This window comes from Podarcis muralis, chromosome 4 (assembly GCF_964188315.1).
Source record: "Podarcis muralis chromosome 4, rPodMur119.hap1.1, whole genome shotgun sequence".
NCBI lineage: Eukaryota > Metazoa > Chordata > Lepidosauria > Squamata > Lacertidae > Podarcis > Podarcis muralis.
Genome location: NC_135658.1, coordinates 23,048,587 through 23,071,023, shown reverse-complemented (window position 1 = coordinate 23,071,023; position 22,437 = coordinate 23,048,587). Strand labels below are relative to the sequence as shown.

The window sequence follows — 22,437 nt, the reverse complement described above, 5'->3', positions numbered from 1 at the left end:
GTGGGTTCAAGGTTCAACAGTCTGCAATCTTATTTAGCGTTGTATCAATGGTGATGGCATCCAAGCTAATAAATTGGTCCTGCTTTTCTTTTTGAAAAAAATTGCTTTAATGCATCTCAGCCATTCCTGACTCAGACACCTTTTATCTGCATGTCTCCTTCTTGTGAATGCATGTAATGCCACCCCCAATTCTATTAATTTGAAATTTCTTTCTACTTCCCTTTTTCTTCATGACATAACGTAGCCCTCTGAAAGTCTGTCACTATTTTTTTAAAAAAAACTGGACTGATTTTAAAGGCATAAAGACCTTTCAACCCTCTACAAATTTACGATTTACGCCCCGCCTCCCCAATTTGTCTTTAGGATTCATCAGAGGAATGGGTGGAGGCTTCAGTTTCACAGTCTTCGAACACAGAAAAGGCCTGGAATGCGGGCAAGAAAGAATCAGATGATGCAGGAAGTCCCAAGGCAGTTCAGGTAAGCACCTGTGGTTAACTGTTCTGAAGTATTTAGGATTTCTTTTAAGACTTAAGGCTGAAACAGGTGGTGGTTTTCTTAACTTTCAGGGGAGTGGAGAGTTGTTTTGGATTGGAGAGTAGGGATTTTAATGCTTTTCTTCATGACACTCATCCAGCTTATATTATCCATCCAGGAGCGGCACTCAAGGAATAAGGCAGGGAACCCACATTCTTTTCTCTGCAGCTATGAGCTGGTTTGAAAGGTGATGGGTGATGGTTTAAATCAAGAAAACATCACGGGAGAGCAGAAGGCTCAGTCCCTCCCTTTGGACTACCCCTGAGTTTCTTTCTTTATTAATTAAATTTCTATCCTGCCCTTTCTCTCAAAGGAGCCTATGGTCGGTAAAATTAAAAATAAAATACAGACGTGTTTAAAGCATTTAAAAACAGTTGCACATTCTCTCAGCTAGCTAGTAATTTCAAGCTAGCCGCCAAATGCCTGGTTGAACAGGAATCATAGAATTGTTGATTGGAAGGGATCCTGAGGATCACCTAGTCCAACCTCCTGCAGTCCAGGAATATGCAGCTGCCCATACAGGGATCAAACCTGCAACCTTCCTGTTATCAGCACCACGCTGTAGCCGGCTGAGCTATCCAGCTGCTGTTTTTTAAATTTCTTCTGAATTAATAATGTGGGGGACAGGTGTAACTTACCAGGGTGGGTGCTCCACAAAGGGGGGGGGGGGCTGCCATGCAAGTGTAAGCTTTTTCTTAGCTGAATAATTTTCTGACAAGTTATATAATTATTAGAGTTATTTCTATGCAGTAGAAAAGCATCTAGTAGACCAGCCTAATTGACTCAAATGAATTTCATATTTCTGAAACAAAAATGTGTATCCTGTGCAAGTGCTCTTGTTTATAGACTAATACTGATTGTATGGAAGTTTCATGGTCACTATGATAATGCTTTATTATTAATCCGTAAGCTGCTCTGGGTGCATTTAGGGTGAAGAGGAGGGCAAAAATGCTTCAAATCTACCATATTTGAGCCTGTGTGGGTTTCCTGTTGACTCCTATTCTAGCCCTCCTAATCATACTACGAATTAGCTATTCCATTTTGCTGACGTACCCTTGAGGAATTGAATATGAGATATGTCAAGAAATCAGTGAGACAGGAAGAGAACAGCTGAAAAAATCTGTGTGCTGGTCTAATTTAAAAAAGAATTTGGCTGGTTATAAAGCTACTTGAATGCTAATATGTGCTTTCTGGAATTCATATACACACACAAGCTTTATTTTTAAGAAGTGAACATTCTGTTTCCTAAACCTTTATTACAGTTTTTTAGGTTGCTTGTTCATCTATTTGTCCACGTTATAATAATTAGAACATGTTTTAAAGAAGTCAGTTTATTTATTACTCCACGGCGAGAGGAAAAAGATGTTGGGGAGAAACAAGTGGGCCTTATTCACTTATGCATAGGGATTGTGATAGCACCCGAGGCAATACAACATTCTGCTCAGGCAGCCATGTGCTTCACCAAAGTTTAGAAAGAGGTGGATCTATTTTCAAACGGTTTATTTCTGGTTGATTCAACACAAGTATGGCAGCATTTCTCCAGTGATTAGGACTGTGAATGCACTGTGGTTAAATGTCCACATGCTGTCTTGGTTTTCTTTCATGTCACATGGATTCATGGATCCAATCACATGGATCCTTCATGGATCACTGCCTTGTCATGGTGAAGGTGCTTGAATAACTCAGAGTATCTCTGAGCTATGCCATGCAGGGCCACCCAAGTCGGACAGGTCATAGTGGAGAGTTTTGACTAAAGGTGATCCACCTGGAGCAGGAACCGGCAAACCACTCCAGTATCCCTGCCAAGAAAACCCCTTGGACAAAAACAATAAGGAAATTAGCCCTGAGTGCTCACTGGAAGGACAGATCCTGAAGCTGAGGCTCCAATACTTTGGCCAGCTCGTGGAAAAGACCCTGATGTTGGGAAAGATGGAGGGCACAAGGAGAAGGGGACGACAGAGGACGAGATGGTTGGACAGTGTTCTCGAAGCTACTAACATGAGTTTGACCAAACTGCGGGAGGCAGTGGAAGACAGGAGTGCCTGGCGTGCTCTGGTCCATGGGGTCACGAAGAGTCAGACACAACTAAACGACTAAACAACCAACAACAACTTATCTGCTGTCCATTCTTGTTCCAGGGTCTTTTGGGGGACATAATTGCTCTCTAGGTTTCTCTGCTGCTTTATCATGTGAAGTTTTCACTCAAAGTTTACTAATTTATATGAATTTTTATTCCCCTAGGCACTTGTGGCTAGTGGTTGATGATTCTCTTTCTATAATTTCAAATGCTCTTTCTGGCTTCACTGATCAGGACAGGCTGTAAAGGTTGAGTTTTGACAACTAAGCAAAAATCTTCAGTCCAGGGGTTCACCCAAGCACTTGTTGGTCTGCAAATTCACACCAAGCTGATTCTCTGCAATTAAATTGTGCAGTGCATCCTCAAGAGTTCAAAATTAATCAGTTGGTCTAGGATCTAGGGGTCTTAGTAGACCCCAAGCTTAACATGAGACAACAGTGTGATTCAGCAGTAAAAGAAGCTAATGCTGTTCTAGGTTGAATCAACAGAAGTCTAGTGTCCAGATCAAGGGAAGTAATACCACTGTATTCTGCCGTGGTCAGACCACACCCGGAATACTGGGTCCAGTTCTGGGCACCACACTTTATGAAGGAGATTGACAAGTTGGAATGTGTGCAGAGGAGGGTAAACAAGATAATGATCAAGGTTCTGGAAACCAAGGAACGGCTAAAAGAGCTGGGTATGTTTAGCCTGGAAAAGAGGAGACTCAGAGGAGATATGATAGCTGTCTTCAAATATCTGAAGGGCTGTCACAAGGAAGAGGGAGCAAGCTGCTCCAGAGAGTAGGACTCAAACCAATGGCTTCAAGTTACAAGAAATAAGATTTTGACTAAACATCAGGAATAACTTTCTGCTGTTAAGAGCTGTTTGACCATTGAACAGACTTCCTTGGGAGGTTGTGGATTATCCTTCCTTGGTGGTTTTGAAGCAGAGATTGGATGTCTATCTGCCATCTAGTCCAGCTCCCTGCAATGCAAGAATATCAGCTAAAGCATCCTTGACAGATGGCCATCCAGCCTCTGCTTCAAAACCTTTGAGAGAGGAAACTGGTTTCCATAAGAAACTGACACTGCCTTTTGGAGAAAAGAACAAACGCCTTGACTCAGCTGGGGAGCATCCCTGCAGAGCTTGCAAGATTTTGGAACCCAAGTTAAAATATTTGTTTTGGCAAGTTTTAGAGCAGGCTAGGGTTATTTCTTGTGTGCCCTGCTCGGCGTAGTTCATAGCTTCTCTGAGTTCTTCAAGCCCCTTCGCCACCTGCGGGAGGTATTGGAGGACAGAGGTGCCTGGCGTGCTCTGGTCCATGGGGTCACGAAGAGTCGGACATGACTAAATGACTAAACAACAACAACAACAAAGGGTTATTTCATTCTGTGGTATGGTTTTCTGATTCTGGATTGATTACTTTTATGCTTGCTTGTGTTGTGATGCCAACCACACCAAGCTTTTGCAAAAAATGGATTGTTAATTACGGTAACAAGTGGGAGTAGGGGAAGTATAGATACTGAAACTACCTAAATGTAACATTTGCCTAAGGATAGAGAAAGATCCAAGTTAGAAGCTGGATTTTATATTTTCAGAATTGGGAGATCAATTGTTGATCCTCCATTGTTGAAAATGTAAATTCCAGTAACTAATTCAGATTTGTTGCCAGCAATCTTTGGGGCAGTTCTAGGTGAAATACCACACCTACATAGCATCTAGTAGACTGTAATTTGAATGTCTGCTATCTCCTCTCACATTCCATCTTAAGGTGGCCACTAAATGCACCCTCCATGGTTTCAACATCAGCCAGCTTTTCTCCTCTTCCCTCTCACAACACCCATCTTCTGAGAGTCCAAAAAGATTGCACACAATTTTGTGACAAGAAGATTTTCCTAATAGAGGTATTGCCGTAATGTGGATTTACATTTTATTGTAAATCCCAATGCATTCTTGCTGCACCTTCCCTGTTCTTCCTACTTGCTGCCCCCTCTGTGTCAGGAGTGCATCATCTTGTCTGTCTGGTGTGGCAGGTGCTACTGTACAGCTGCCAGTATCATCCCATTCATTTTATTTTTGTCCTAGGCTTCTGAAATTGCTTTTCTTGAAAGGCCTTCAACCCAGCCCTTGACACTGTAGATACAATTTTGTGCTTCCAAATGAAGGCGCAGATAAATATGTACACTAATTGGAACCACTTAATGGTCCATCTGATGTCTGGGCACAGTTTTGAGTAGCTACGTGTCATGAGAGCTATGTAGTGCACCTGTGACCCATGATGGATGATGCATCTGCCAAATTGGCCTGGACACATACTGAAGCTGTGTGCAAAGAGAGCCATCTATTTTTCAGCACTCTTGGGTTTAGGGGTATGCAAATTCTCCTGGAGGAATGAGTCACAAAATATAAGACCCAAATGGAGGAAATGAAAAATCCATATTATTAATCTTGATATGAATTTGCATATGTTCTCACTCCCACATGTACCACCACACACACACACAAAATGATATGTTAAAAAGTATCAAAACAAAGAATATTAGAGGAATCTTGTCTATGAATTCTCATAAGACCTCTTAATGAAATTCCTATTTTACGTGTACCAAAAAAAAGTATTCAAAGTATCGACCGAGCATTCTGATTTCAACATCACTAAGTTTGGCTTTGACTCCCCCCAAAAAGTCTCAGACTAGGTCATTACTGAATTTGAGTTGGTCATAATGTGCAATAAATTATCTTGTTTTATTTACAGAGGGATGAGTGGATGTCCTTGGATTTTATGTCTGTGAAAACATTGTCTTCAGCAGCATTGAAGGCTGAAAAGCAAATGGAAAAATTACTGGAGAAACAGAAAGCACAAGAAGATCAACAGGTATGTTAGGTTCTTAACTAGTGTAGTGCTATGAGAAACAGAAACTAGTAATTGTAGTAAGCTTACGGTACTTATTAGCTGCCTTAAACAAAAATTGGATTTCTTCAAGTAGCAGCCTTCCGTTTTGGGACTTTAGCTTTTTTTTATTGAACATCAGCATCAGGCATTGCTCTGCAAAATAAGTCATTGGTTCTTTGATTAACGTTCAGTAGACAATTTTGGTAGGCAACCTTTTTACTTCTTAATATGTTTAAAACAGCTCCCCAGGGGCCCTAAACAAACTTGTCCAACAATCCTGATTTGTTCTATATTGGGTTTCCATTTTGGTGTCTAAAGCATATCAGTCATGTGGTAAGAATATTAGCAAAGCACTCTATCATTTATATCAAGATAGTTTAAGTAAACCAATTCTTCATTTACCTTTTATTTGAATCTTCGATACTGCAAAGAAGTGATTGGATCACCCCCACCCTTATTTAATGCATTACAAGTTTGATGAAGCTAAAGCACTCTCCATTTTCAGTTTAGTTAGGGAATTTTATATTTTTTAAATGCTATTGATATTTTTGAATAAATTAAGTTAAAGTCACAGGCTATCACAATATAAGTACAGCAAACAATCATTTCAACTCATTTAAAAAAAGAAATAAATAAAGGAAACAAAACACACACACACAAAGGAAAAATAGAAAACAGAAAAATAGTATTCTCTCCAATATAGATCATATGCAGAGTAAGGTCTATAGGTATTTAAAAATGCCATCAAACAAAAGGACACCCCAGCTACCCACTTCCAGGGTTTTTGAATCCTGGCTCATATTTTTTTAGCTGCAAGAGCAAATTTTGTTTTTTTGGGGTGGTAGTGAACACATATGTGCAGGCAAGCAAAATACATATCTGGTCCAGGAGGCCTCAATTTGACAGGCACCAAAGGACACAACTGATGCTGGGAAAGATGGAGGGCACAAGGAGAAGGGGGCAACAGAGGACGAGATGGTTGGATAGTGTTTTCGAGGTTACCAGCATGAGTTTGACCAAACTGCGGGAAGTAGTGGAGGACAGAGGTGCCTGGCGTGCTCTGGTCCATGGGGTCACGAAGAGTCGGACACGACTAAACGACTAAACAACAACAACAAAAACAAAGGACACAATTAAGGAATTTGTGCCTATGGTGCTCATATAAAAGACCACTTAGTAGCAGTAGTGGCTGGCAGGGCGGTGGGGTTGGGTGGGGGTCTCACAACTTCCAAACATGGTTTCTGCTCACTGGGAGGATGAGGGGCAAGAGACCAGGAAGCTTGACACAGTGTGGGTATGGCAGTGGAGCCTATCTTCAGTTCCTTCTTACCACACATGCACCCCCTAACTTCTCCCCCTCTCCCTCCTGGTAAATAGCAGTGGTGCGTGGTGTTGAGAAGCCAGGAGAGCAATTGGCAGCTGCTACTTAGTAAGTAATGGGAAACATCCTCAACCTTGCTAGACTTCGTATTTTTGCAGCCGCATATTTATAAAAGCCAAAGCACAACATTTATTGAGAAATTCTGATGCTTCATACAGAATTATTTAAGATGCAGCTATTATCGATGTGCGCTTGGTATATGGGGGTGAAGGGGGCTTCCACAAAGCTGCCGTTGATCTTGTTTCTGTTTTGTAAACAGGCCATTCTTTCTGAAAGAGAGCTCAACCCCTTCTGGAAAGATGGAGGCACAGGCTTGCCAACGCAAGAGAGCACATCAACAAAAGGTAACATCTTTTTATACAAGTTATAGGGCAGCTCTGTTTCTCTTCTCTGCAACCCCTTATTCATGCTAAAAGAAAACTAAATATTTGCATGCAGATTCTACTACGATCCCTGGATTAAAATCTTAGCACATAGCCTTGCAGAATATATTTTTAAAACCTTGAGTGGCTTGACCTTCAGTTTGTACAGCGGAATTCTTCCTTGTGAACTAATTAAAACAGAAAACCTGATTGCGTTAGGACATGATGAACTGTTGTCATCTCATTTGGTCTCTTTCATTCCATTACACACATTGTAGCTTTAAAATATTCAGCTGCTGAACTCTGTAAGTCCCATTTTCAGTGAAGTGAAATCGGGATGCAGTTGGTGAAGAATATTATTTATGTAACCTTTCCCCCCACTTCACTTCTTCCTCAAGGGTTATTTTGTCTGTTTGTGGTAAGAGCAGATGAGGGGAAAAATGTACTTTTCAACACATTGTATCCACTTTATAAAATTGTACAAACAGTTGTGTTTTGAATGGTAGAGATTGTCATATGAAAGTTATTCCTCTGCCCTTTTAGAAAGACTTAAGGAGGAACAAATCCCATCTACCTATTATACCATCAAGAGAAATGTTTCGATATTTCAGTTCTGTGTATGTCCTATTAAAGAGCCTTCTTTGCTTGGAGGTGAAGAGAGGTGGAATAAACTACCAAGGTATCCTTCTGGGGTGGCGGTCTGAGTTAGGGGAGGGTGGTTCCAGTCCTTTGCAGTGGTTCCAGTCCCACTTGGATAGTCGTTTCCAGAGGATGATGCTTGGGGAGTGCTCTTCGTCCTCATGAAATCTTGAATGTGGAGTTCCTCCAGGTTCGATTTTATCCCCCATGCTGTTTAACATCTACATGAAACCGCCGGGTGGGGTAACCTGGAGTTTTGGAGTGCGTTGTCAGCAATAGGCTGATGACACACAGCTCTACTTCTCCTTTACATCTGCAGGTGAGGCAGTGGATGTGCTGGACCATTGTCTTGCCTTGGACTAGATGAGAGGCACTAAACTCAAGCTCAATCTAGATAAGATTGAGGCACTGTTGGTGGGTGGTTGCCTAGACTGAATGAATAGGAGGTTGCCTGCTTTTGATGGGGTTACACTCCCTCTGAAGGAGTGGGTACATAATTTGGGGTGCTTCTGGATCCTTGGCTGTTGCTTGAGGCTCAGGTGGTCTCAGTAATGCAGAGTGCCTTCCATCAGCTTCGGCTGGTGGCCCAGCAGTGCCCCTGTCTGGACAGGGATAGCTTAACTTATGACGTGAATGCTCTGGTAACCTATAGGTTAGATTACCACAATTTATTATACGTAGGGCTTTCCTCTGAAGGTGGTTCAGAAATTTCAACTGGTGTATAATTTGGTGGCTGTAGTATCTGACAATCAGATTCTGGTCTGAATTCAAAGTGCTGGTTTTGACCTATAAAGCCTCACGCAGTTCAGGACCGAAGTATCTCAAGGGCCACCTCTCTCCATATGAACTGATCTGGACTCTGCAATCATCATCTGAGATCGTTCCTTGCGTGCCTTCTCTATAAGAGGTCCAGAGGTCCACAAGAGTGGGCCTTTTCTGTGGTGGCTCCCCGTTTGTGTAGTCCAAAACATTTGGAGGGCACCAGGTTGGCAAAGGCTGTGATAGAGCCAAATACTTCAGACTAAGAACTGCATTTGGGAAAGTAAGTCAGCAAGGGACGTATCTGGGCAATTCAAGTTTAAATGGTTTAGATGTACATCTATAAAAAGAGGAATGTATGAAATAACCCTCATGCTTCCTTTATGAACGCTGCCTTATCTGTGATAATGAGTTTGCTTTCTATAGATTCCCTTTCCACGTTCCCAGTTTCTCAAGCAGAAACTTAATAATATTCTTTCGGAGCCTGTTCTCTGAATTTGCTAGAATAATGATTGGCAAGAAGATGGGGAGCCTGTTAATTCTGCTCTCGACACATTTGAAATAGGACTAATATTAAAGCGAGTTGGGCTGTGTTTCCAAATAAGTGTAAGAACATGAGCTCAGAATGGAGAGCCGTGCCAGTGTGAAGTATATTTCTGGCAGAGCTAGCATATGTTACGTCTGTGACGCACGACATATGTACTTAGTGATAAGGTTATGATGTTAACTTGTAGTATGCAAATATCCCAATTAATTGCTTTCTTTTGTAGTGACAGCAGTCGAAGATGGTGGGTTAAGTTGGCTGAAGAAATCCTACCAAAGAATGAAGGAGCAGTCTGAGAGAGAGAAACGGGATTTGGAAGAAATTGTGGCTGAAAGATATGGTGTAAGTTCTGGAAGAGTACTATTTCCCCCTACCATAAAATATTAGTGCAGTGGAAAAACGTTCCCTCGTAAAGCATCAATAAGTAAATCTACCTTGTCTCAAGCAAAAAAAGAAGGAAAGAAAGAAAGGACCAATGCAATCCAATCTTAATTCATATGGATTCAGTAGATATTGATGTAGATATAAAATTATAATTTATAATTGGACTCACAGGTATAGGTCCAGTTCTATAAAAGTAAGTAAACACTTGGTTGATGATGATGATGATGATGATGATAATAATAATAATAATAATAATAATAATAATAATAATAATTTATTTATTTATACCCCGCCCATCTGGCTGGGCTTCTCCAGCCACTCTGGGCGGCTTCCAAAAAAATATTAAAATACTGCAATACATCAAACATTAAAAGCTTCCCTAAACAAGGCTGCTTTCAGATGTCTTCTAAAAGTCTGGTAGTTGTTGTTCTCTTTGACATCTGGTGGGAGGGCGTTCCACAGGGAGGGCACCACTACCGAGAAGGCCCTCTGCCTGGTTCCCTGTAACTTGATAACGTATAGTTTATGTTTGGTAGTGTTCACTTCATGGCCGCTGTCCAGCTGTGTGTGCATTAGTCAGAGATGTGTAAGTGTAGTCCTGTCCACAGAGTAGCCTATTTGTATTGGGCCACACATTTCCTCCAGTATCTCTAAATGGTTTCCAGTGTATCAAGATCAGTACATTGAAAACCAGCACTTAGGAGTGAATCTAGTGCAGCACTAAGTAACCATCCCATTAGTGCAAGGATTTGTGCTTGTGCAATGAGACTCCCCCCCCCCCGCCCCAACACTCAGCCAGCTCACCTGTGTCTGCCCAAATCTGCTTCTGTGGATTAGGCAAATGCAAATATTAGAGAAAGAACCATATCTGGTGCTGGTGGGTGGAATAGAGGGAGTGGAAGTCCTATTGTGCAAGTGTACATCCTTTCAGTGATGGGACAATTACTTAGAGCTGCCTTGGATGCAAGTCTTAGCATTGTAGAGGCAGCTCACAGATATGGCTAGGAGTGATAGAGAGAATAAGGCTGTAATTCTGTGGCTTGAATCCAGACTTAGAATGGACCCATTGAAATTGACGGGACGTACCGTATTTTTCGCCCTATAGGACGCACCGGCCCATAGAACGCACCTAGTTTTTTGGGGGGGCAAATAAAGAAAAAAAATTTTATTCCCCCCCCCCCCAGCCGCGGCTTCAGCGCGCCCCGCGCTCCGGGCAGCAGGCTGCTATCCGCAGCCTAGGGAGCCCTGTGGGAACTCCCGCGGGCTCCCCAGGCTTGCTGATAGCTTCCTGAAGCCTGGAGAGCGAGAGGGGTCGGTGTACACCGACCCCTCTCGCTCTCCAAGCTTCAGCGAAAGCCTGCATTCGCCCCATAGGACGCATTCGCCCTTCATTTTTGGAGGCGAAAAAGTGCGTCCTATAGGGCGAAAAATACAGTAAGTTAGTCATGAGGGATGCAGGTGGCGCTGTGGGTTAAACTGCAGAGCCTAGGACTTGCCGATCAGAAGGTCGGTGGTTCGAATCCCCACGACGGGGTGAGCTTCCATTGCTCGGTCCCTGCTTCTGCCAACCTAGCAGTTTGAAAGCATGTCAAAGTGCAAGTAGATAAATAGGCGGGAAGGTAAACAGCGTTTCCGTGCGCTGCTCTGGTTCGCCAGAAGTGGGTTAGTCGTGCTGGCCACATGACCTGGAAACTGTACGCCGGTTCCCTTGGCTAGTAAAGCGAGATGAGCGCCGCAACCCCAGAGTCGTCCACGACTGGACCTACTGGTCAGGGGTCCCATTACCTTTATATCTCTCTAACATTTTAAGTTAGTCATGACTGAGTCGTATTGATTTCAGCTGGTTTTTTTTTGTAAGCATAACAGAGTCTGGATTCAGCCCCATGGAGTTAGCTTTGGAATATCTCCTGTTAAAAACAGTGGGGCTTTTGAGTTGGGGATTAGAGAAAATGTGAATCGGCCAATAAAATAGACACCCCCCCCGGTACAGCCTTCCCCAACCTGCTGCCCTCCAGATGTTTTGGACTACAACTCCCAGAAGGGCTAGCCAGCACAGCTGTTCCAGCTGGGGCTGATGGGAGTGCAAATTCCAGACACGTGGAGGTCACAAATTTGGGAAAGGCTCGTATAATTGATGTAGTGTAGCCTAGACTCTCAAGACTCCATGCTTCTGAATACCAGCCACTGGAAATTGCAGGAGTGGTTTTCCAGAGGCATCTTGAGATGAGCCATTGGCCTGATTCTGCAGGCTCTTCTTATATTATTATAACTTGGGTTCAAATGCCTGCTCAGCTATGAAGCTCATTGGGAGCTCAATCCCTCATTGCATGGGATTGTTGTGAATGGAGGGAGGGAATCTGTGAGCTGCTTCAGGAAAGCATAGAATAATGAAGTAGTGAATGATATTACAGTGGTACCTCGGGTTAAGTACTTAATTCGTTCCGGAGGTCCGTCCTTAACCTGAAACTGTTCTTAACCTGAAGCACCACTTTAGCTAATGGGGCCTCCCGCTGCCGCCGCGCCGCCGGAGCACGATTTCTGTTCTCATCCTGAAGCAAAGTTCTTAACCTGAAGCACTATTTCTGGGTTAGCAGAGTCTGTAACCTGAAGCGTATGTAACCTGAAGCGTATGTAACCCGAGGTACCACTGTAATGTTCTTGGGATGTTAGCAGACTTATATAGCTTGTGTGTCCGTTTCAAACATAGTTCGTTTAAGAATGGACCACGCTCTTCTCGTCATGCAGTTACGTTCTCAATTGCTGCCTTATGCTAAAATGTCATATGCTTTCCCTTCTTTCTTGCAGTCAATGGAGCTATTTCAATCAAGACTTGAAGAAGCCGAAAAAGCAGTAGCCCCCCAGAAACCTTATTATAGGAGAGGCTGGCAGAAATGTAAATATTCAGGAAACGAATGTAGTACGAGACAGGAGGAGGGAAAAGGGGAGCAAGAGGAAAGCAGTATAGAAAAACGTGCAGTGAAAGAACGACTGGAGGAGAGATTTAATAAAGAATATTCTCCAGAACAGAGAAGTTACAGGAGAGACAGACCAACAGAAGATAGAGAACCGAGGCATAGCAATAAAGCCTTTCCCTATAGAACTGCAAAGGAGTCTTATCAGATAAGAAATTATGACAAACCTTTTTCAAGCCCTTTCAAACCTGCATTCTTGAAACCTAATGATGATGGGGACCAAGGCAGCAGGCTGCAGAGTCCTGCATCCCAATTACTTACTCCTAGTTCGATGAGTCGTGGTTTCAGAAAGCCTGGCTATAGCGATGATGCTACCCCAAGATGGCGCAAAGCACAGCCCAAGGAAGAGGATGCAAGAGCCACCCTGCATGAAAACCCACTAAAAACTGAAATGGCTGTTACCCATAGGGAGAAAGATTCAAGAAATAAACAAGAAGAGATACCAAAAGGTGCCGTTCCAAGATGGCGCAAAGCACAACCCAAGGAAGAAGAAGCAAGACCCACCCTTGATGAAAACTTGTTAAATACTGAAATGGCTGTTACCAGTAGGGAGAAAGATTCAAGAGAGGAACAGGAGGAGATCCCCAGAGGTGCTGTACCAAAAAAGGAGCCATTGGATAGCAAATCGTCTATTGGGTATTTAATTTAATTTTATTTTGTGGGAAGGTATTGGCTATTTTTGCTTGAGGTTTACTTTTTAGGATTGTAACCTTTTCGTTGCTGTTGATCATCACTTTCCTGCCTACATCCTGGTTAAGTACATGCCACGAGGCTTGTGTAATTTTAAAGAAAATAAACATTCTGTAAATTGAGAGCTGGCCTCGAAAGCAAATGAAGCCTTGCAATTAAACAATCTGAAATTATGCTCTGTGTGCCTGGTGGGATTAGGCTTCCATCTCGGCCCACCTACCATCCACACATATGTCAATATTTGTTGCAGAGACTATCACTGTTATATACCACCCTTCATCCGATGATCACAGGGTATCTTACAGTATAAAGCCTAAACTCATAAAGATGCCTGGTTACTTGAATAGAAAGGATGGGGGAGAGGAAACGACAAAGGGGGCACTGGAAATAATTCATTTAGTCCAACGTGTCCCTGAAGAATCACTTGACTTAATCTGAATGGGTTTAAACCACTAGCCTCTTAATATGTGTTGCAAGACTTGAAACACATTAGACTAAATCCTGTTCGGTGCTCTTTGGAGGTCTTTTCTGTCTCCTGCCTCCTGGTCCTTGGATAAAACATAAGAGATGTAAAAAGTTGTAGGAGGCACAAAGCAAATATCGAGGGTATGATGCTAGTGGGTGCTGTTTAGCTCTGAACTTTTTCTTTGGGAAAAATCCACAGAACCTTTTAAGTTAAAAAGCTATTAGCCTTGGTATAAACTTTATCTCTTAGTAGTATGTTGATTTCATTTGTATGCAGACAACATGCTTTTCTTTTCAACTTGGATGGCAATTGAGTGTGTCTGTACACTGCGAAATAGTTTTTTGTTTTTTTAGTATTCTGCCCAAGAGAAGGGATGTGGAGCAAAGTGTTTCTGATTCTTCAGGGTGAATGGCACTACCTAGATGCGAAGTTGATGATACCACTTACTTGAAATACTTGGAAGACTGAGACACTTTGTGCTACATTTACGATGCACATTTAGACAAACCTGAGTTGATTGAGTGGATTCACTTTCTAACCTCTTTCTCCCAAGCATTTGCATTTCCTGTACAAAGAACCTTTTAAGTCTGGAGAAACACGAACTTCCTAGAATCATAGAATCTTAGAGTTGGAAGGGACCACGAGGGTCATCTGGTCCAACCCCCTGCAATGCAGGAATCTCAGCTAAAGCATCCATGACAGATGTTTGCTCTGCTTAAAAACCTCCAAGGAAGAAGAGTCCACCACTTCTTATGGGAGTCTGTTCCACTGCTGAACAGCTCTTACTCTCAGAAAGTTTTGCAATTTGAAGCCATTGGTTCAAGTCCTACCCTCCAGAGCAGAAGAAAACAAGCATGCTCCCTCTTCCATGTGGCAGCCCTTAAGATATTTGAAGACAGCTATCATACCTCCTCTCAGTCTCTTTTTTTCCAGGCTAAACATACACAGCTCCTTCAACCGCTCCTCATAAGGCTTAGTTTCCAGACTCTTGATCATCTTGGTTGCCCTCCTCTGCACATGTTCCAGCTTGTCAACATCCTTCTTAAATTGTGGTGCCCAGCATTGGACACAGTATTCCAAGTGTGGTTTGACCAAAGCAGAATAGATCTGGACACTATACTTCTGTTGATGCAGCTTAGAATTGCTGCTGCATCACATTGCTGACTCATCTTAAGCTTGTGGTCCACCAAAACCCCTAGATCCTTTTCACATGTACTGCTAGTAACCCAGATGTCCTCCACCCTATATTTGTGCATCTGGTTCTTCCTGCCTAGGTGCAAAACCTTACATTTGTCCCTATTGAAATTCATTTTGAATTCTGATTCTGCCTTCTGTAGCATTAGCTACCCCTCCCAGTTTGGTGTCATCTGCAAATTTGATGAGCATCCCCTCAATTCCTTCATCCAATTTATTTATAAAGATATTGAACAACAATGGGCCTAGGACAACCCTGCGGCACCCCACTTGTCACTTTTTTTCTGGGATGATGAGGGACCATTTATGACTACTCTTTGGGTTTGGTCAGTCAACCAGCTACAAATCCACCTAACAGTTACCTCGTTCAACCCACATTTTATCAGCTTCCTCGCGAGAATATCATGGGGGACTTTGTCAAAAGCCTTACTGAAATCAAGATACACTATGGCCACAGCATTTCTCTGATCTACCAAGTTTGTAATTCCATCAAAAAAATAAATCAGATTGGTCTGGCATGACTTATTTTTGAGAGACTCATGCTGGATCTTAGTAATCACAGCATCCTTTTCTAAATGCTCACAGACCAACTGTTGGATTAGCTATTTTAGGACCTTCCCTGGTATCAATGTCAAGCTCACCGGTCACTAGTTACCTGGGTTTTCCTTGAAGATGGGGACAACATTTGCCTGCCTCCAGTCTGTAGGAACCTCACCTGTTCTCCAAAAATTCTCAAAGATAATAGATAAAGGCTCTGAAATTACATCTGCAAGCTCCTTTATTACCCTTGGATTCAGCTCATCAGGCCCTGGAGATTTCAATTCATTTAAAGTAGCTAGATGTTCCCTTACTACCTCTTCTATCTTGGGCTGCAGCTCCCTCTTTACATCATTTATTCTTTTGTCCTAGCTCCTCTGGTCTACTTCTCCTCCCAGAATCAGTGTCCAAGGTTGAGAGCATGGAAGCAATTTTGCAACTCTAATGACAAAGTGGGTTTTGTGACTGTCTTACTTCTGTGCATCACATTCCTCCAGGGTTAGAGTCTTGCAATGGGCAATCTTTATCCACCCGGGGGGGGGGGGGCACCCAAACTATCTTGGTGCTCAGTCTCAGCCAACTCAGCTCTATCAAGTAACTCTGCATGTTGTCCTGGTGCTTGAGGTGTGGCTAGGCAGGACTCTAGTTGCTGCACCCTCCCTTCCAGCAAGACAACCAGCTTCCACTTGCTACAATTGTATTGTTGCTTGTTCTCTGGCAGAAGGACAAACATGGCACAAGGGTTACAGGTCACTGCAGCAGCTCCCTCACCCTCCATGTTTCTGGTCCTATGCACACCAAGAGACAGAACTCTGGGCCTCCCCCGCTAAACGGCCTTGCAAACGCCCCAGATTGCGAGGTCTGTCTGCGAGCTCCCAGGATCTGCACTGAGCAAAGTTTGCTGCTGGTTGCTAACTCCTCCCTTAGCCTGGGAGTTAGGAGCACAACTTGCAATGTATTGGGTAGCCCACTAGAAATGCATTGGATTTGGCCTCAAGGCGTTGGCAAAAATGATGTGTCCTTGCTGAAATTTAATTACAGAATTAAGTTTTAAGGTGCTACCCAGTAGACTTTTTCATGTGCTATTTTGAGGCTAGGGCAAGGAGAAGGTTATAATACAGTGGAAATAAAAGGCATGGTTAAAAAAATAACAAGCCACCGTAGAGCCATTAACTAGAGCCAGTTAGCAATTCTTCTAAAGAAAGAATTTATTTAGTCTCAAATAGCTGTGGAATTGTAATTGAAGGGGTCGGATTTGGAAGAGAAACCCTAAAGATGTTTCTCCCATGACTTGGAGCTACTAAAATGTGCATTAAATGTGCTCATTAAGTTCATCTTTGAACAAAGTAGCCTCTCTTTATAACGGGGAGGAGAGACAAATATTGATTCAGTTGTCTTTAAGTTTCAATTAAATATTTAGAAGCCTTAATTAGCTGCCCATTAATTTTCTTCCTAAAGCTGCTTTCATCTTTATGAAGTCCTGCAGCCAAAAACATTAAGAAAAGGGGAGTGGCGTGGGGGGAATGGGAAGAAAAAGTCATGAGCTTGGTGCTCTAATGTGTGCAGATTATCAACCACACTTGTTTCTGTAATACTGCAAGAGTATAAAAATCTGATACAGTAACACATCGTGCAATGATTACTTTATTAATGAATTGTGATAAGGGGGTGGCTTACATTGTTAAGGGCTTATAAAATCCACTTCTTTTCTAAATAATGTTTTACATCTGGAGAAGCAGTTCTTTCTAAACTTGAATAAAATACCAAGTCAGAATTGCTTTACTAGGGGATGACTCATTTACTTTGTGATTCTTCACTGCTGTCATGGGTCAAACAGATATTTAGCAGATACTTTCTTATCAATTAATTTACAGAATTTTACGATAGCATTGTAAACAAATAAAGATCAACTATGTAGGTATAGTAATAGAAGAAAAGAAAGGTACTTTGTCTATAACAACATTCTCAACTTTGCATTGGCCTTAGTGAATGGGGGTGCATGTGTTGATTATGTTTTCTCTATTTCTCCTCTTCTGTATGCTGAATGGCTTATGTGTGTTTGACCAGGTCTGTTTCAGAGGATGAAAAGCCCCAAATTCTTACTGATGAGGAGATGAACAAATTGGGAGCCAAGATTGTAAAAGCAGAATTGATGGGAAACAAGGTATGTAGAACAAGAGTATTGAGTGCGCTTAATGTATTGCTATATGTTCAGACTGAAGCACTGAGAGTTGAAACATATACTAATAAAGAGAGATCTTTGTTCAAAGCATCTGGGAGCCCTGAAGCCTTCAGATAATTAAGCCCATTTACCAAAAGGTACATTTAATTCCTTCAGTGGGTTTCACTGATTTGCCTTTGGTACACATAGCAGCCAGAAGTGAAAGTTCTTGATGCTTGTAGTAAGGATTGTTGACTGCTGCAAGGTGTTTCTTGAAAAGTGGCATATATAAAAATGAAAATCTGTATATGATGCATTTGGTATTGCTAGTGAAACAAAATTCAACAATATTTGTTCTCTTTAAAGGATTTAGCAGGAAAGCTTCAGACCCAGCTTGACAATGCACGCAGGTTGAAAGAAAGCGGAGCACAGACTCAAGCTAGAAAGTTTGAGAAGGAGGTAAGGAAACCATGTCCTGTATGTGTTTTGGAGTCTGGAACAAAAGCAGCAGTGACAGAATTGCAGCACCTAGAGCTGTGGTGTTGTCGAATATGGTTTGTTAGCATCGGGAGAGAGTACCTACAAAACAATCAGTAACCAATGCTGTGTGCTAACATATTATCTTCTGGCGTGGAGCTGTGAAAATCTTTAAGACACAGTTGAGCACAGCAAATGCCATGTTCAACTAAGTTTATACATTCAATGGAGAAGGGATGTGGCTCAGCGGTAGAGCCTCTGCTTTGCATACCAAAGGTCCCAGGTTCAATCCCTGGCGTCTCCAGGTAGGGCTGGGAAAGGCTTCCTCTCTGAAACCCTGGGGAGCCACTGCCAGTCAGTGTAGACAACTCTGAGATGGACCCAAGAATCTGAATTGGTATACTATACTCCTAATCTGCATGAGTGTTTGCATATCTTGTACATTGGGGGATAAATGTTGCTGCTGCTACTATGCCATTAGTGTATATGGAGCTCCACAGAGTAGCATAAGCCAAAGACAAGTTCCTGTCTGAGGAGCTTACAGTCTAAATGTAGGCAGTGGTGGGAAGGAAGAGGTAGGATAATGAAGCGAAGGGTGAATGTGAGCAAGTACGGTTTCACATACAGTACTTAGGCTTCATGCCAGCTGATGAGGAGGACTAAAGAGGTTAAGCCAAAAGGCCTTAGCTAAATAAGTGGCTTTTATGCTGAAGTCTGAAGGAGGAGAGATAGAGAGGTAGCACCACCTTAGTATTATGAGTTCAAGGTTTGGGAATATCCAGCTGCAAGAAGATTGGATGGAGTCTTCTAAAAGATCAAGAGACCAATTTCTCTCTGAGAATCTGAGAGATTTGTGGTTTACGGCTTGGCTACAAAGAGCTACACTAGTAACACAGTCGTTGACTCCTCCATTCTCTGATGCTTTGCTTTGCAGCCGCATTTTAAAATTTTTACTTTTGTCTTCTATAATTGCTGTGTGTCAAATTTTCTTTAGAACAAGATTTGTAACTATTTGAAGTTAATTTGAGGATTCTAATGTTAAGTCAGGGAGCGTAATTCAACCTCTTTGGTATCGGTGGATATTTGTGCAACATTGTGATTCGTAATTAACAGTTCACAAACTTGGGCATTTATAATTCACAAAAATCTTTCTTTGTCCCAGTTCTATTACACGAATGCTTAACTAACGCCAGTGTTAAGTAAATTAGGGACAATCTTAGGGAAAATGCATTTTTCTCCTCCTTCTGTAAGCATTAAGGCCTGGAGATTGCATCTTGCTGGCAGGTTGCTTATCTCAGTATCCAGAGCTCAATCTGATGACTCCTGGATGCATCCCCAGGGAATGGTGATATTCTGCAACAGCCCTGGCCTACTGGCTCTCTGTTTAATAGCAAACATTCATCCCACGTCCCATTTAAAACCACAGCTATCTTGATTTTTTTCGATTGTGGCATATTGTGGTCTTTGGTTAGGAAGAGCTGTAGGCTGATGATACATGTAGTGGAATTAATAATATTCTACAGTGCCTTTGTTTCCATTATTTCAGTAGTCATAGAGATGGATCAAGTCTTGCGTTGGAGAGGAGTGATTGTATCAGGCTTGATTAATTTGTTTATATGCTCAGCTATGATATGTTTGTTTTAATAAATATACTTGATAGAGGAGTGTGATCCACGGTTTGTAATAGCTCTTTCTCATTCTTTGTCTCCAACATGCTTCTTGTTGTTGTCGTTTAGTCGTTTAGTCATGTCCGCCTCTTTGTGACCCCATGGACCAGAGCACGCCAGGCACTCCTGTCTTCCACTGCCTCCTGCAGTTTGGTAAAACTCATGCTGATAGCTTCGAGGACACTGTCCACCCATCTCGTCCTCTGTCTTCCCCTTCTCCTTGTGCCCTCAATCTTTCTCAACATCAGGGTCTTTTCCAGGGAGTCTTCTCTTCTCATGAGGTGGCCAAAGTATTGGAGCCTCAGCTTCAGGATCTGTCCTTCCAGTGAGCACTCAGGGCTGATTTCCTTAAGAATGGATCGGTTTGATCTTCTTGCAGTCTATGGGACTCTCAAGAGTCTCCTCCAGCACCAGAATTCAAAAGCATCAATTCTTTGGCGATCAGCCTTCTTTATGGTCCTGCTCTCACTTCCATACATCACTACTGGGAAAACCATAGCTTTAACTATATGGACCTTTGTTGGCAAGGTGGTGTCTCTGCTTTTTAAGATGCTGTCTAGGTTCCAAACGTGATCCACCTGGAGCAGGAACCGGCAAGCCACTCCAGTATCCCTGCCAAGAAAACTCCATGGACAAAGACAACATGCTTCTTAGAAGTGCACTATTTGGTTGACATAATTTTTTTCAAAGGAGTTTTAACCTTCCCACCTCCAAAGATTTCAGGTAGTTTTATGGTAGATTAAGCTTTTAAATACTTTTCTGTATTGGTAAGGTGCCTAAGCTTTTCCTTGTTACGATGTTACCTGTCAAAAGTAAGCATTTTAAAATTGTTGAATCTTCAAAGAAGCATTAGGAAGCAAACTGAACTAAATAAATGTCCATGCGTAAGCTGGAAGGAAAAACTAATTGGCAATCTAGGACACCTTGATCAAATTTCCTGCATTCACACCTCTAAAGTATGTCAGTATCTGACATCAACCGAAACTTCACATTGTAGACCTGTAATCATAAATCAACATCCTGGTTTCAGTGTTGTTAGCTCAAGAGCTTTAAGGCAAGAAATACTAATTTTGCTTTCAAGACTGCTGGATCGACTGGAATTCATTTGTTATGCAAAAGTTCTCCTTAGGATAACACATAAATGCACACATGCAAAAAAATCAAATTAGTTAAATAAAAGTCCAAAAGTAGAAGAAGAAGAAGAAGAAGAGTTTGGATTTGATATCCCGCCTTTCACTCCCTTTAAGGAGTCTCAAAGCGGCTAACATTCTCCTTTCCCTTCCTCCCCCACAACAAACACTCTGTGAGGTGAGTGGGGCTGAGAGACTTCAAAGAAGTGTGACTGGCCCAAGGTCACCCAGCAGCTGCATGTGGAGGAGCGGAGACGCGAACCCGGTTCCCCAGATTAGGAGTCTACCGCTCTTAACCACTACACCACACTGGCTCTTTTGACCTCCCAAGTCTACACAGTTATAATACAGAAATTCCTGTGACAATTCTTCTGTAGTTTTTTTTAAGCTGGCTACTTCAGTGATGTATAGTTTTAAACAGCCAGCCTTTCCTTTTATTTTTGGCATTCAAATAACAAAAGCAAATCTCTTTACTCCAATGTGATTGTTTCAGATAGTTCTTTAATAATGATGCATGAGCCGTAAGAAGGAAATTAACTGAATGCAAGCCAAAAACAGAATTTCTGGTAAAGTTTCCTTGGAATCCTTAAGAGAATATTTATTTATTTTCCCCATTTTTGTTTAAAAATATATGCTTATTTGCAAGTAAGAACACTCAGAGCTTGCAGTAGCTGTTTCAGAGTGTATATGCTCTGAGATCTTAACAGGATTAGTAATTCGACTATGGCATTGACAGTTTTGTAAAATTCTGGGTATGTTTTGAAAGTTGATTGTACACAAGAAGTATTTGAAATTTACCTTCAAGACTGAAATCATCTGCTGCCCCTTGAGCATGGTACCAAATTGAAAAATCAACTTAATGCAGATTTGTGGTGCTCCAAGGCTGAATTACAGTTTCAAAATTTCTGTTGATTGTTCTCTCTGAATCTGTGCAGTTCTCCTCTTCTTTAGGGACCACTGTAGATGTAATGATTTGAGCATTACCTCCCTGGAATGAATTCACTTCCTCCCACGTTAAGAGAAGCTAAGGGACAGGCTGCCACACACATTAATCACAGTTAATTAAAATGCAGCTCTATGCATGCTTTCAATAATAGTTCTTATTGAATCCAGTAGGGCTTACTTGGTAAATATGCATAGGGTTGACTAGTTAACCAACTTCAAATGCTGGTTAATTGGGGGACTTGGTTAGATTTAACCAGTGCTATTTTTCTAGAAAAAGAGGTGCTGGAACTCACCATGAACACCTCCCTTGTTCTCTTCGAATGGCAATGGTGTCTACCTGAGAGGTGCTGGAACTGAGTTCCTGTGAGTTGCTTCTGAAAAGCCCTGGATTTAACACTGGTTAATATAACCCTTCCATTATTTTAACGGGGGGGGGGGGGGGGGAGCATGCAGTTCTGCAGCACACTCCTAATTTCTTAAATATGCTGATAAGATCCTTCCTTCTTATGTCTGCAACAGCCCTAAATGTCCTTTGTGCCTCCCTGAGCAGTTAAACTTCTGCCTCTTCTACTTTTAGAAGCCAATAATGCAGCAAAAATAATAATGAGCATGTCCCGTCCCCCCCCCGCCCCCCCAATTCATGCTC

At 42.1% G+C, this 22,437-nt stretch overlaps 1 protein-coding gene across 3 annotated transcripts in view; it reads left to right on the top strand.

The window, feature by feature from the left end:
* CWF19L2 (CWF19 like cell cycle control factor 2) overlaps positions 1 to 22,437 on the top strand; it is a 73,932-nt gene that overhangs the window by 14,914 nt on the left and 36,581 nt on the right. For 2 of the 3 annotated variants that reach the window (XR_013392521.1, XM_028726192.2), the window contains exons 4-10: positions 364 to 477; positions 5,346 to 5,465; positions 7,124 to 7,208; positions 9,395 to 9,510; positions 12,358 to 13,160; positions 17,479 to 17,575; positions 17,939 to 18,031. Coding sequence is in view for 2 of the 3 variants with exons in the window: in XM_028726192.2 (XP_028582025.2) it covers positions 364 to 477; positions 5,346 to 5,465; positions 7,124 to 7,208; positions 9,395 to 9,510; positions 12,358 to 13,160; positions 17,479 to 17,575; positions 17,939 to 18,031 (1,428 nt within the window). In the remaining variant the exon portion in view is untranslated. Of the gene's footprint in view, positions 1 to 363; positions 478 to 5,345; positions 5,466 to 7,123; positions 7,209 to 9,394; positions 9,511 to 12,357; positions 13,161 to 17,475; positions 17,576 to 17,938; positions 18,032 to 22,437 lie in introns of all 3 variants that reach the window. The other variant, XM_077927041.1, reaches the window with a different exon arrangement.